The 14,377-nt window shown below is 43.1% G+C and overlaps 1 protein-coding gene across 1 annotated transcript in view; it reads right to left on the bottom strand.

Annotated features, from left to right (window-relative positions):
• The window catches only part of THBS4 (thrombospondin 4), a 36,277-nt gene that overhangs the window by 6,005 nt on the left and 15,895 nt on the right, over nucleotides 1-14,377 (bottom strand). The window contains exons 8-17 of the mRNA XM_026073735.1: nucleotides 11,878-12,015; nucleotides 11,155-11,232; nucleotides 8,514-8,666; nucleotides 7,019-7,123; nucleotides 6,660-6,767; nucleotides 5,002-5,161; nucleotides 4,209-4,327; nucleotides 3,352-3,404; nucleotides 1,400-1,593; nucleotides 907-1,085 (exon numbers count right to left, since the gene is read on the bottom strand). Of these exons, the coding sequence (XP_025929520.1) occupies nucleotides 907-1,085; nucleotides 1,400-1,593; nucleotides 3,352-3,404; nucleotides 4,209-4,327; nucleotides 5,002-5,161; nucleotides 6,660-6,767; nucleotides 7,019-7,123; nucleotides 8,514-8,666; nucleotides 11,155-11,232; nucleotides 11,878-12,015 (1,287 nt within the window). The remainder of the gene's footprint in view (nucleotides 1-906; nucleotides 1,086-1,399; nucleotides 1,594-3,351; nucleotides 3,405-4,208; nucleotides 4,328-5,001; nucleotides 5,162-6,659; nucleotides 6,768-7,018; nucleotides 7,124-8,513; nucleotides 8,667-11,154; nucleotides 11,233-11,877; nucleotides 12,016-14,377) is intronic.

Below are 14,377 nucleotides of genomic sequence, written 5' to 3'. Positions count from 1 at the left end.
TGCGTGTGTGAAGAGCTGTGCTGGCTATGGCCTGGCAGCCTCTTCTGGCCTTCCTCTAGCACCCCCATCATCCCTCTCCTCTTGTTCACAACATGTCTATAACACTTGAATTTAAATGAGAACTATAATCAAATCCTAATGCTTCAGCTGCTTGGTGTGCAGAGAGTTAGGACGAATTTTTCTTTTCCCATTGCAGAACTGGCCAGAGGTATTCTGATACTTTTCCCTCCCTCCCCCAATTCTTCTTCTGAAATCACAGAAACTAGCCAGAATTGGAGATGGAACTGAAAAGAACGGAGAAAGAGGGTTTTTTTGTTGTTGTTTTTGTTGTTGTTAAGTCCTAACTCATACAATTTTATTCACAGGCTTCATGATTAAATTGACTGTGAGGAGTGGGTTAAGGCAAGCATATACAGCTCAGCTGGCTTGGCAGAGACTTTGGCAATGCGAGTGAATTGCCCATTCCTTGTGACTCAGAATACATTAGTCTCCTGAAGATTAAAATGTGTTCATGTAAATAACAGTTATTGGTCTCCAACTAGGAGCAGATGCTCTGCTACACAACAGGTCCAACTTTCAAACTTTAGGAAAGACTCATGAGACTGCATTTGCTGCAGAGCTATTTCAATAGGTGACAGGAAGGTCTCATGCTTGCCTTTTAAGCAGCAGTGAAATCCACCCACAATGAGTCTCCCCGCCTGCAATTATTTTAGTTCATTAGTGATGCAGCATCAAGTTGTCATACACTAAGAAAAAGTTCCTTCATTATAGCTCCTGTAAAACAGTCAGTTGACTGAGAGTTTCCATTTTTCACTTGTTTGCTAGAGGTCCAGAACAGAGACAGCATTAATGTGGTTTTCAAATGATTTTTCTCATACAGATAAGAAGGAGCAGAGGTATTTTTACCTGGTTCAGAACCACCCAGTTGGGATCAATCTGCGCATCGCCCTCTGGGTCCAGCACCACTGTCTGATAGGCCCTAAAATCTGTCAAGGTGATCTCTGCGTTCTCAGGGCACACATCGATCTGATCAATTACTGTATCCTGGTCAAAATCAGACTCGCAGACATCCCCGACTCCATCTCCTGAATGCATCAGAGAAGTGAAAGCAGATTTGTGGAGCAGCAAGAAGCCACATAAAGCTTAGCCACTGGATTGGGGTGTCCAAGGAGCAGGCGAGTCTCAGCTCCACTGCCTGCAGTGCCCAGGGAGGGGACCTTGAGGAGGGGACCTCGGCCTTGGCCAAAAGGGCCCCTGCATGCTGGGGTCCTTCCCGGACAGGTGCCATGGGAGAGCGTACTACGCACACGGTGTCTGCGCCAGGGCCTGGTGCATGTGTAACACCTGGGGAGGGACATGGGGTGTAAACACCGAAATGTCTCTCGAAGACCCAGCTTACCATTATCATCTTCCTGCCCTGGGTTGGGGACCAGCCTGCAGTTGTCAGGGCCTGGGGGCAAGAGGTCGGGAATGCCATCGTTGTCATCATCATCATCACATTCGTCACCCAACCCATCCTTATCCGTGTCCAGCTGGGAGCTGTTAATGATGGTGGGGCAGTTGTCTGTGCTGTCCTGGTGCCCGTCACCATCGCTGCAAATACAGACGCAAAGAAAAACACGTACCAACATCAGTTCCTGCTTCGGGAGGAGAGAGCACACAAGTACCTGAGCTGGAAATGCAACAGGGGCAACTCAGTAGTCTGTCACTGGGCTCAGAAACGGACCATCGGGCTGCGGGACCTGGTGGCATTTGAATGCCTGAATAGCAGGAAGACACAGAGCAAACAGAAGCCACAACAATAAGGTGACAAGAACATGATGACTAGACCTGGAGTGATAAAAATTACTGAGATATGGAAAAGAAAAGGCAGCCTCATATGGGGTGAGACAAGAACCCACAGCCCAAGACCCCAAACAACATCCATTCCTAAAGGGTGTGCAAGGCAGTGCAGTGTCACCAATCAACAGGGCTTTTAGAAATAACTTGTTGGTGTCAATATATATTTTTTTAAACCTAAGAGCCATGGTACTATTGTTGCATTTCTCAGATTCTGGGTGCACCAGCCTTACCGGATTTGATTCCCCAGGAAAGGTGCAGGGGCACTTCTCTGCTTCAGACCTGTGCCGAGAGATCAGGTCAGAAGCTATGGCTATAGCCTGAAGTCAGGTGTGTTTTGTACGCACACCGTAAACAAAATGGTTTTAGCCAAGAGCAGGCATGTTTGCCTTCAGGAGCTTTTTGGCTAGCACAGGCAGAGCAATAGTAGTGTGCAGTCAAATTAAGGTGGTGCTGAAGCTTATAGCTATGGATATGCCAGCCTGTGCTCCCTGCTTAAGAAAGGTGCTTTAATTTCAGTTCACAGCAGCTAATGCCTGCAAGTTCCCGAGGTGAAATGCAGCGAGGACCAGGCACGTACACCTATTGCAAGGCTAACCTCAGGGAGGGCTACAGTATTCCTACCAGGGGATGCTTCAGGCACCTTAGATAGCTTTGAGGGAAAAAGAAAACACATCCTTTTTCAAACAGAAAGAAACAAGGCCACGTCCACCCAAAAACTGCCAAACACCGGGGGCGGTGGCAGCCGCCAGGCAAGGGCTGGGAATGGCCAGAGCGAAGGAGGGGAAAGCGGGCTCCGCAGCACTCACCATCCCAGGCTGCAGCGCCACCAATGGCCCCGCACCTGAAACCGTGCAAAAGTCCGCAGCTGCTGAAACTCAGTGTCAGCACAGGATTTATCACTTCCCTTTCCTCTGCTTTGAGCAAGGAGCACGGGGGAGGACCTGCCACCCCTCAAAGCCGGTTGTGCAGAAGCTGCTTCCAGCCAGGCATTAGTCAGCTTGTCATGGGATGCGCTCCCCCCAACACGGGGCATGCAAAAGCCAAGGAGGAGCCTGGCTGCTCCTGCTGCACTAAAGCAAAGGGATGTGTTTTCATATGTGTTATACTTGATAATAAAACTCTGTTTCTGAAACACAAAGATCTTATGGGAAAACACATAGCCTTAACTGCTTAAAAAAGCGTTACCTTACTAAGAAGCTCTGAGCAGTGCTCCCCAGTTTTACAGCCAGAGAACTGCTACGAATGTCACTTCCATAGGAACTCATAGGAAGTTTATGAACATGGGGATACAGGTGAAAGGCTCTGTTACTTTACTGCCACAGGGAAGTGAACCAACAAGGCTTATAAATGATAACATTATCTTTGAAATAACAAATCTATCAGGAGGTATTTAAATTAAATCCAGCCTAGTCTGAGGGAGTAGAGCTCTCCAGGAATCGGCAGCGCGTTCAGTCCAAGACTAGCTTCTCCCACCTCCCTGCGGCTGTTATGAGCTCTGGCACAGCATACCTGTCCTGATTGGTATCACAGGAGTCTCCAACCAGGTCATTGTCAACATCCGACTGCAAAAGAAAACAGAGAAAGTTCCAGCACCAGCTGCTCAGACATCTGTTAAAATGGCAGTACTAAAACAAAACACGATCAAATCAAATACTATTAAAATAAAGCACAAAAAAACATTTTGTTTTGAAAACGTCTTCTTGTCTGCATTGTCCATCTAACCAAAAAGTCAGTTTTACTAAAGAAAATATAGGGAAACTAGGGATAAACAGGGTTAACCTACACTGGAGTGGTTCAAGCAAGGTGAGAGAACAAGTGTTGCCTCCACTACTGGAAAAAAGTACCTCTCATTTCTAACCAAGGTTCATTTCTTGAGGAGGTTTAAAAATGTACCGTGTTTCTGCAAGTAAGCTTCCCACGTTTTCTATTAGTTACAAAGGGCTTAATCAGAGTTTTAAACATACCTAAACTCTCCTTGATGTCTCACCTAAGAGCAGAAGAAGTTTTGCTAAATAAGGACATCAGGATTTGGTCCTTATGAAAGAAATACCAATGTAACTAAGTCACGCCATTGTGTGGGGTCTGGCACTGGACCCAGAGTGCCTGGAGCAACCCACCCTTCAGAGCATGATAGGCAAGATACTGATGCAGGAGAGGGGTTAACAACAGCCCAGTGTATGAGAATGTACCCGGTGGCTCCCCCTTCCAATGTCAGGAGCTTTCAAAGCTCCATAAAATCTTCCTAAATACCCATTGTCAAAAGCTAAGCGCTGCGGCTGCACTGGCTGCCTCATTCTCTTGCATCTTTTTGGATCTCAACAATCCCTCTCACTAAATGAGGATATTTTTTCATTCTGCCTGCCAACCTGGTTTGGGTTGCTGATGGTAGGGCAGCTGTCACAGGCATCACCAACACCATCATTATCCTTGTCCTCCTGGTCTGGGTTGAGGATCCTCTGACAATTATCCAAAAGGTTCTTAATACCTAGGAAAAAGTGGATTGGATGTTAGTTATAAACAATTTCCTATATTCGTCATTGTACAACATAAATTAAGAACAGTAAAGACGCTATTCCTTTTCTGCAACTGCTTTATCCTGCAATGACACTATAAGCCTGTACAGCAAATCTTTCTTTAGAAATTAGCAACATCTTACTGAAGAACAGTTGTCCTGTTCAACCCAACAACATAGACTTTATTAATTACACACACTTCATTCTAGCCTGTTCCCTGTGTCACAATTTACAGGATGGGACATTCCATCTTCATTATTACGTCTGAAGGGTTGTGATTTTATGACCTCTTTTAAGCCTTTTCCAGCAACGAAAATAACACACCATGTAGCTCTTGGGCACCTGGGACAGGCAACAGCTGGGACACTCAAACACCTGGGACATGTTTGAGCCTTTAAGGAATTACTGAATGCCCTTAACTTACACTGAGCTGTTTCATGTATATCTGTTATAAAGTGTATGGTGCTTCAGATGGAGGCTAAAAGATATATAATAATCTAAATGTGATGACTCCAACCAGAAGTCTCATGCAGAACGGGAATGTGTTACATGACACTTAGCAGCCGGTGAAAGTTTCCTAACACGCAGCACAGTATGGGCAAGTTTCACAAACGTCACAGAAGCTGTTAAGTGAGGAATTACCAACCGTCTCCATCCATGTCATCATCACAAGCATCTCCTTTCCCGTCACCATCAGTGTCCCGCTGGTCATTATTCAGGACATTGCGACAATTGTCACAAGCATCTCCAAAGATATCTTGGTCGCTATTTCTCTGATTAACATTGGGAGCCAAGATACAGTTATCCTGCAAGAGACACAGATCCAAATCAGGCATGAGCTAGGCTCTGAATCCTTCATTTCTACTTTAGTAGAAATTTATATAAGCCTTGTATTTATCTCTATTTTCAGGAAAAAGAAGCAGCAATTTCCAAGTAGTTTGAAATTTTATGTGAATGTTAGCTCTGGACCAGATTTCAATGGTACCCTCAAATATCTGCTTTCAGCCACATCATGGGAATACTAAATGCAAACATCCATTATGACAAGGCTTTATTTATAACTTTGTTTTCTGGTTCTCATTTCAGATAGGCCCATGTAAGTAACCTGTTGGGAAGCCCTGGCTCCCTTACATGATCTCTCTCAAGGGCTGCAGTTCAGGGGCCCTGACAGGTCCTCAAGGTGCTCTTGATGAAAGGCGGTTGCCCCCTTTTGGTAGAGACTTGAACCAAAGCTGAAACACAGACAATTATGTTTCTTGATGCAAAAAGGCCCAAGTCCTATTCTTTTGTCACCTAAGATGCTACTGACTCTCTAGGACCATCAGGAGGCACACAGGGAGAACTACTTCAAAGTGGCGTAAACGTGCCTCCCCCACCCAGCACACCCGTGTCCTCATCCTGCCACGCACACACGGCAAGAGGCAGAACGGAGCCTAGCAACAATTTACAACAGTTACTTGATTGCGAAGGTGCTGAAGCTGCAGAGTCACAGCTGAAGGAGGATTTAACATCTTTCCTTATGCAACATTAATACAGCCGATTGCTCCAAGCTGCCAGAATTTTTGCCTCTGCAGCAAAATACCCCAGAACAGACCTTCTGCGACTGCTAGTCTGCCCTAGCTCCACATGGACGTTTGTACTCTGACAAGAGCATCCTTCTTGTCTTCCTTGGAAGTGCGTTAAGCAATACCACACAAATATCTTGGTGTGGAATAACAGTGAGGAGCAAAAGCAAGAGAGTTTTATAGTCTGAATTTATGCTCCAGTATATTCTACAGTGGTATCCTCACATGGAAAGCTCTTTCTCTTTGAGAATCTGAACCAAAGCTTCTGAAGTTATTGGCAAGTCACCCACTAATTTCTGCGGGCTTTGCATCCTTCGCACAGTATGCTGTCTGGTCACTCTGTTCTTTAAACAGAAAGACACTAACTTAAGTAATGTTCTTAAAGGCCAAGTTATGGGAGAGTGTGAAAGAAGAGCACAAGACTATGTTCTTTTGAATGTGTGCATTCTACAGAAAAGCTGTCACTGAGAAAATAAAATTCAATGCTAAAATATAAATAATGTAGCATTCACAGGTGGGATTTAAGGCTGATGAGGCAGACTTTCTTAAGGTCTTATAATAGTTAGCCTTATATAAAAGACAGGACTTAGAGAAGTACTGACAGTAATGGATATGGGATAATCATTGGCAAGTGGCAGTAGACCAAATTTTGAAATCACTGCTTACTGCAATAACATAAGATCCTTCTGTTTACACAGACCCCCGGCCCCCGAGATGAACATCCAGATACACACAGCACCTGCTCATTGAGAATGCCGTCCCCATCTGCATCTTCATCACAGGCATCTCCAATCCCATCACCATCGGCATCTTCTTGTCCAGAGTTTGGGACAAATCTGCAATTGTCCTAAATAAAACAAACAAAACAAAACAGAGAGAGAGACAAGTCTGTATTCTATGGGTTAACTGAATGGTATTATGTTTTTGAATGACTTTTTCCATTATTGTTTTCATTAAATAATCAAATGAAATACAATTTATCCAGAAGAATTCAAAAACTTGAAAAAAAGATGAATATATCTAGTCATGTTTCTTCTATTCTTCTTCTTCCCTCCTTCATGCTTTGTGTTATTATGGGATTAAGAAAGAACTTCTTACCTTTCTGCAGTTTTCAGCAGAACATGAGAGTTTTTCGTTAGGGTAGCCATCAATGTCAACATCTTTTCCACAAATATAACCATCACCAGCCCAGCCGATGCCACACTAACAATAAAACACCATGCTAGTATTACCAAAAGGTTAATAAGTCACTTCAGCAATACTCAAGTGATAAGCTCCACATCAGTCTTGAAAAGCAGTAAATATGCAAAAGGCACCAACAGATGTTGAAGTACAGTGAAGTACACCTTAGTATCTCTCAGTATGGAAAGAAAAACTTTATTTCAAGATCTCTGTATCTAGGCCCAGCTAAAAAGAGCCCAAGGCCTGATTTTAAATGGACTGTGTGCCTGCAACACCTAGAAGTTTCAGAGAGTGCTATAGATTTCTTTTAGATGCTTGTCAGGAGGCAATTTTGGCTCCCCATATGTCAGTGGAGAAAGTAGAGAAAAGAGGGGACCTAGGCAGATGCATCTGTGTTGTTGTGTGGCATGACTGTGCATCAGTATTGCAAGAATACGTCTGCAATAGGGGAAGCTTTAGGAGAAAACTGTGTTGACAGCTACTGAGTTTGCATCAGCAAAACAAGTGCATCTGCAAGTTTCTGCTAGCAAATTAAATTGCTATTGTTTTACTCAAATACCTAATTTGTATTGTGCTGCTGTAGTCGAACACAGGCATAGAACTACAAATCCAGACCTCTCCTTAATATGAGGACTTACCTAACATGAGTATCTAGTCATGTTCCCATTACAGCATGAACTTAAAATATCCTAATTTCTTATTCTTTGAAATAGATGCACTTAAAAATGAGACCAAAGCAAGTGCCAGCAAAAGCACATACTGTAGCCAAATTTAGGACACAGCATTAGTCTCTTGTTTCCCCTTGCAAGCTGGAAAAACTAAGGAATATGCTTCAGTCAGAGTCTTATAATGAAAGTTCATATGCCCTTTGTGCTCATCTGCTCCTAGGGCTGGAAAGCACAGTACAGCCTACCCGTGCCAGGAGTCTTTGGTCCCCCTTTGGGTGGTGGGGGGTCAGCATTTATATCAGTAGGCAAATGCGAGCACTGTGGGTATGCAGACTGGATCCCTCATCACAGCTACGCAGCTGAATGTGCTCCGTGCAGTGGCACATCAGGAGAAGAATTTGCTTGTGTGATATTCTCCGTGCAGTGACACTTGAGAGTCCTTTCTGAGGAAACTACAGAAGAGGCTAAAAAGACCCTTCCCAAAAAATCTAGTTGCACAGACATTAGCAGCCCACACAGTAAATACGGCATATGAGTATGGCTGCATTTGGACATACTGCAAGAAGAAAAAAACTGCAACACAGACTTAGCTCAGTTATTTTTGTAGTCAAGTTGGACCAGTGTGCCATAATTTGGTTAAAAAACACAACTGTACTGATAAAATGGTCACAAAGACTTGCTCAGTTCCAGCCTTATGAAGGTCGGCTCTTACTGTGAATGCATGCATGAATTTATCAACTTACAGTACATGTCACCTCTCCTTGTCTCTCCTCAATACAACGGGCATGGACACTGCATGGATTGAGGGCTCGACTTCTGCAACTCCTCACAGCCTGGCAGCCCCTGGTTTGGTCTCCTGTATATCCTGATTTGCATTGCCCACAGTGGTAAGAGCCCTGTAAGAATAAAAAATTACTAGCCAGTCTTTTAACTGGATTTTTTTTTTTAAGCAAATGTGTGAATGAGCTTCACGCCACACCGCTTGCACTGTGCAAGCGCAATTTTTCATCCACTGAGGCCTCTTGCACTGTGAACAGACTTTTCTTTCCACATAACATTCAGGTTTGGCTCCCACAGCACGTGCTGGAAAACATGCTCAACTCATGCCTGTTGAGACCAGGTACCAAAACTTTGTGTAAACTCATCAGCAGCACCTGCTTAATCAGATCAGCTTAGCCAAACAAGCAAAGCTGTGTGGGTGCTCTTATTTCAGTGTAAAACAGATTGCATCAGTGTATCTTAACTCAGCTGGGGACTGAGTGAAAGAGTGGAAGTGAGACAAAGAAGTGCACCATCTTTGCCCTGTTTATTTTTTTAATCTTAAATGTTTGTAAGCCAATTTGAGCTAAATCTTGTATTTTGGAAAGGAATTCAGGAGCTGAAATACGGTTATCCTCACCGAAATGGCAGTAAGAATGTTGATGCAGCCTTTTGCATTGGTTACCTAGAAACATAGGCAGATCTTCATGAACTGTGTGCACCTCCCATGCAAGAAAACTCAAAGAAGCTAAGCCAAGGAATCCCAGTTTATGCTAGGACAATCACTATATGCAATACGAGCAGATAAATGCTGATAAGAATGGGTCTTATTTAGGCATTTAATGTGTTTTCTGTCTCTTTCTCACACATCTGTAGATTTGTGATCTATGACAAAAAAGTTAATTGAAAACTATCTCTTTTTTTCTTATAGCGATTGATTATAGAGATTTCTTATAATGATTGATTATTTTGATATGTCAAAGAACAGAAACAGACAGACCTCTGACAAACTTGTGCATCATCCTTTGTGAAACAGAGATGATTCAGACCACTTTGCTCATCCCATACAAAGCCTGTGGGATGAACTGTCAGAACCGTCCCAGTCCACCATGCTAGAGAAAGACACTTACTACCCAACTGTGCATTATTTTTGTCCCGCCTTCCTAGCTTTTTTCCAAATTTAAACTCTGTGCTATCCGTATACTTTTAGTCTGAAAGTGAAGACATACAGGTGACTGAATGGAAAAATGATCACTGGACCATCCCAATGGTATGGCCTATATAAAACATAATGGTCTGTGCACTTTCTCCCAATTGAAGTCAGGCTAAAATCTTCTGGAGTGTGCTGAGTTTGCTCAATATATTCTCTTCTGTGCATTAAAATAGCCTTTAAGGCAGCACTTCCTGACCCAACAGTTTGTAAAGGAAGACAAGAGCAAAAAAAAAATCACGCTGCTCTGTTTAAGACAGCTAGCAGGCTTCCCATTTCCCTGCTAAAACAGAGAGACTACCAGCCTTCAGAAGAGTGCTAGCCTTGCAATAGGTACAATATGTGATAGAAATGTTCCAGATATCCAAAAAAAAAAAAAAAAGAGAGAGAGAAATACAGTGAGCAGTGAAAGCAGTCCCTAGCAAGACAAGGCCATGAGCAAGAAAAGCACACTACTTGGAATGTCACTGGTGGCCTCCATGATACCCAGCTGCAGAAAGGACCATCTTTACACCTGTAGGTTATTTTTATCCTTTTTCTTGTTATGAACAGAGCCTGCTTTATGCAACCAGCAGGCTACTGTAGCAGAACAGTATTTGACAGTGGAATAAGTTAAGTGAAAGGTCAAAATTGCTTCATAGCACTAAAATGGTCATATGCCCCTTTTGTAGAACCCTATCACTGAATCACAGAATGGTTGAAGGTTGGAAGGGACCTTTAAAGATCATCTAGTCCAATCTCCCTGCTCAAGCAGAATCACCTAGAGCACGTTGCTCAGGACTGTGTCCAGATGGCTTTTGAATACCTCCAAGGAAGGAGACTCCACAACCTCTCTGGGCAACCTGTTCCAGTGCTCGGTCACCCATAACATCTTTCAAAACATTTTTAGTTCTGCAGTGCTTGTTCTCCTGGATTATCTACCCGGGTCTATAGGTATTAAATGTGTTGTACCAATTGTAGCTCTCCTGCTCTTTGTATTATATAGAGGGATATCTGGTACTGTATTTACCAGATACCCTAAGGAAGTGAAGATATTACTTCTACAAAAAGGGCACCCATAGGATCATCTTGCTGCAGTAATTCCTAGGTGGCTAGAGACAAGGAGAAGTAAAGAAAATCTTTTAAAGGAGGTTCCTTCCCATAACATGCTCATAAACACACAACTTGAGGGTGAAAAGAGAATTCCTGCTGTTCTTCAGGGAAAGAGATAAGGATACAGCCCAGGTGTACCTGTTAATGACAAATTAAGTATTGACTTTTATTATTATTCATGAAAAGGCAATTCTTCAGTTTAGATGGAGTCAGCAAATAGATTACATTATTTAGCTCTTGAATCAGAGCCACAAATCCAATCCTATCCTCATGGAATTTTAAAACAATGAATTTTTTAATGCCACAAATGAAAAAGTGCTTACCAAAGTGTTCACACAATGGGAATTTGGAACACAGAATCCATCTCCACCATTCTGACATTCATCGATGTCTAAGCAGACCTAGCAATAAAACAAAACAACCTATAATAAAAACTAAGTCAACTTGGATCTAAGTCTGAAGAAAAACCACCAAAGTTTAAATTTAAAGAAGAGTCATAGCCTCTCCTGAAACCACTCTAAGAATGGCACAGATAAACCCATAGACTTAACTTTTGGATGGTTCTCCAGACACACAAGTCAACCCTGAAGAGACACTGTGATACAGTGTCAAAATGTCAAACTTACAATGGGCTTCTGGTTCACCCACAAGAGCTGAGAGGAGAACTATGGCCCATTGCAGAGCTGTACAGGAAAGTTCATAAAAACTGTAGTAAAACAGACCTTTTCTATCAAACTCTTCCTCTTCCTAGGTCAGAATCATTTACAGAAATCAACAGAGTCTCTCTTTAAGATTGATCAGATGTGTCTATGTAGATAATGACATTTTTTCCTGTCTCCATCCTAATCCTGACTATTAGACAGTAAATACTCTAATTAAAGCCAAGCAAACACAACAGTCAGTTAGAGCAGTAACACTCTAAGCTCTGCCTAGCTGCACAAGGCAATTGTGTAATGACTGAAATACAAATAAAATGCAATATTGATATATTGATATAAACCCCAGCCCCTCACACTGGAGATTGCTGCAAGGATGCTGCCACTCACCTGCTTATTGCTCTTGGCATAGCTGAGTCCTATCCCTTGCACCGTCTGTCCTGTATATCCTGGGGGACAGGTCTCGCATTGGAAACCTGGAGCAGTGTTCACACAACGCACTCCAGGGAAGCAAGGGTTGTAACGGCACTGCAAGGACAAGAAGTGAACTGAGCACATGTTGATGCTTCAGTAACATCCAGCCACTGACTACGTGTACAGACCTCTCAGGGAATTTGCTTAGGCAATGCTACATGCAAATGTCTGTATGTCTTCCGTTCAGAGCTGGCTTGCAGAGAAAACAGTCTCAAGTATATCTGACCTCACTGATACTCAGCTATCTCTGAAATTTAATTGACATTTGTAATCTTGCATTATAGCATGCAGCAGTATCCCAAGCTCTGCTCCCCATCCTTCCTTTTGCTGGGCAGGTTCAGCTCTTGCTGAGGTTGAAAATCCTCCTGGAAGGGGCAGGACCACAATATTTGGAAAGCAGCATAACTGCAGCCCACAACATGATCCTGCCATTGTGTTTAGTACACTCAAAAGGAGCAGCAGCATTCTTCTCTCATTTGTATTTGAGCAAATACTGTAGACAGAAGCACCCCAAATACAAGCCAGATAAACAGGGATATGCCTGTAGCACCCACACCTATCTAGACCAGAGGGCCGCAGACAGCCCTTAGCACTTCTCCCAAAATTCCACAGACCCATACCATCACCCTTGGACTGAAGACACTGCTCACTTCATTGCCTAATGTGGTTTCACAGAATGGTTGTGGCCCATTTCAGTGGCCTTCTGGGTGCCCGTGGGCAACCACATCTTGTATTGCTGCCTCTCAAATATCACCAGCCACTTGGTAATATTTGTAAGACTACTGAAAACATCAACATGGCATCATTCTATGTACGATTCAAAGACAGCAATAAGCAAGAAATAAGAAAGAAATATGAAAGAGTTTTAAAAATGTTTTTTATAATACTTTTTCCCCCCCCCTCCATCGCTAGCAGAAAATCATCCATGAAATTATGAGAGAACAAGCCAGAGAACATCCATGTACAATGTCAAACATGCAACTTGTGTGGATGTATAAAATACATGATTCTATACTGCCCAGAGCTTGCATTTGTCCTTCAGCATATCATCTTTGGAGAGCTGCTACAGACTAGTAACCACACACACACACACACACACACACATTTCTAATGGAGCAGGAAAAAATATGTTTAATATCAAAATATGTTTGATGTAAAGATTTGATAGAAGTATGTCCAAAGCTAGCATAAGGCAAATGTAAAAGCTAAGACAGACATTTTGTCCCTGATAGCAAATTATTTAATGTGAATTTTATTGTAGCCAGTAGAGGGCAGGCAAATTACATCATAAACACAGCAGCGCCATAGCACAGAATACACACGACATCAGCATGTTAAAAATAATGTCTTAAAACTAATAATGAATACAGGAGCTTGGTGCAGAGATGTTAACAGTCTCAGAAAGACTGATGGCAGCTCTTAGGGGGGAAACGTTTAGATTTCTCTTTACCAGAATTTGCATGTGAACTCCTATTTAAATGTCCAGGTTTTAGGAAGTAATGTTCTTTGTTATTTCCTGAAATAATAGGAAGTTCACTCAGAAGAAAGGTGTTATCCTAGAAAAGACTCTGCAAAAGCTTTCAAGAAAATATTACTTTCCTTATTACCGTCTTAGCTGACCAGAGAAAACAGAGAACATGACAAAGCGCAGCTTATTAGACAATGAAAATCTATCACCACTTATTATCTCTTTTTTCCTCCCCCGCTTGAGAAACCATATGTGTAAATCCAATTGATAAAGGACATGTTTTTTGGTGAAGAAAATGCACCACGTTAGCTGGTGTTTTAGTGGCAGCGTCCACAGAGAGACTGAGAACTCACATAAGCAAGACTATCTCCATGACATCATTTTGGCAAAACTTCCTCACTGTTTCTAACGTCAGTTCGGCTCTGCCACCTGGAGCAGTGGTAGGAACGTGAAGCACACACATCTCTAGTGGCAGAGCCTGGCTGCTAAGAGAAACCCAAAGTAACCATTGTGTTACTACAGATTGGGCTTGGTTTGCTTTCTTGCAGCACTACCATGGGTAGAGTTGCTCCCACACTGAAAATGGCAAGGAGATTATCACCACGCTCTGCCCCAGCGTAAATCTGGCTCTGGAGATGGCAGTACCTCTCCATACGGCTGAGCTCCACCTCGGCTGGCATGAGCTTCACACCACAGCTGTCTGTGGCATGACACTCACACCACAGCTGCCTTGGTTTCGCCTCCTGCATCCACGTTTCAGGTCTTCACCTCCAGGTTTGGCACCTTCTGTTGCAGCAAGCACAGCTCATGCCACGCGAGGCAAATAAAAGACATCGCCCACATCTCAGAAAGCTGCAACACTCAATCCAGGTTCTCCCCCCAGCATTTTCCACAGACAGATATAAGTTGGACACATCATACCCCTCTGCTGATGGCCTAAAGGAGCAA

The sequence above is a fragment of the Apteryx rowi genome, unplaced genomic scaffold, assembly GCF_003343035.1.
Source record: "Apteryx rowi isolate R43461 unplaced genomic scaffold, aptRow1 scaffold_377, whole genome shotgun sequence".
NCBI lineage: Eukaryota > Metazoa > Chordata > Aves > Apterygiformes > Apterygidae > Apteryx > Apteryx rowi.
The sequence above is the reverse complement of the archived record's forward strand: the minus strand, read 5'-3'. Positions and strand labels throughout refer to the sequence as shown.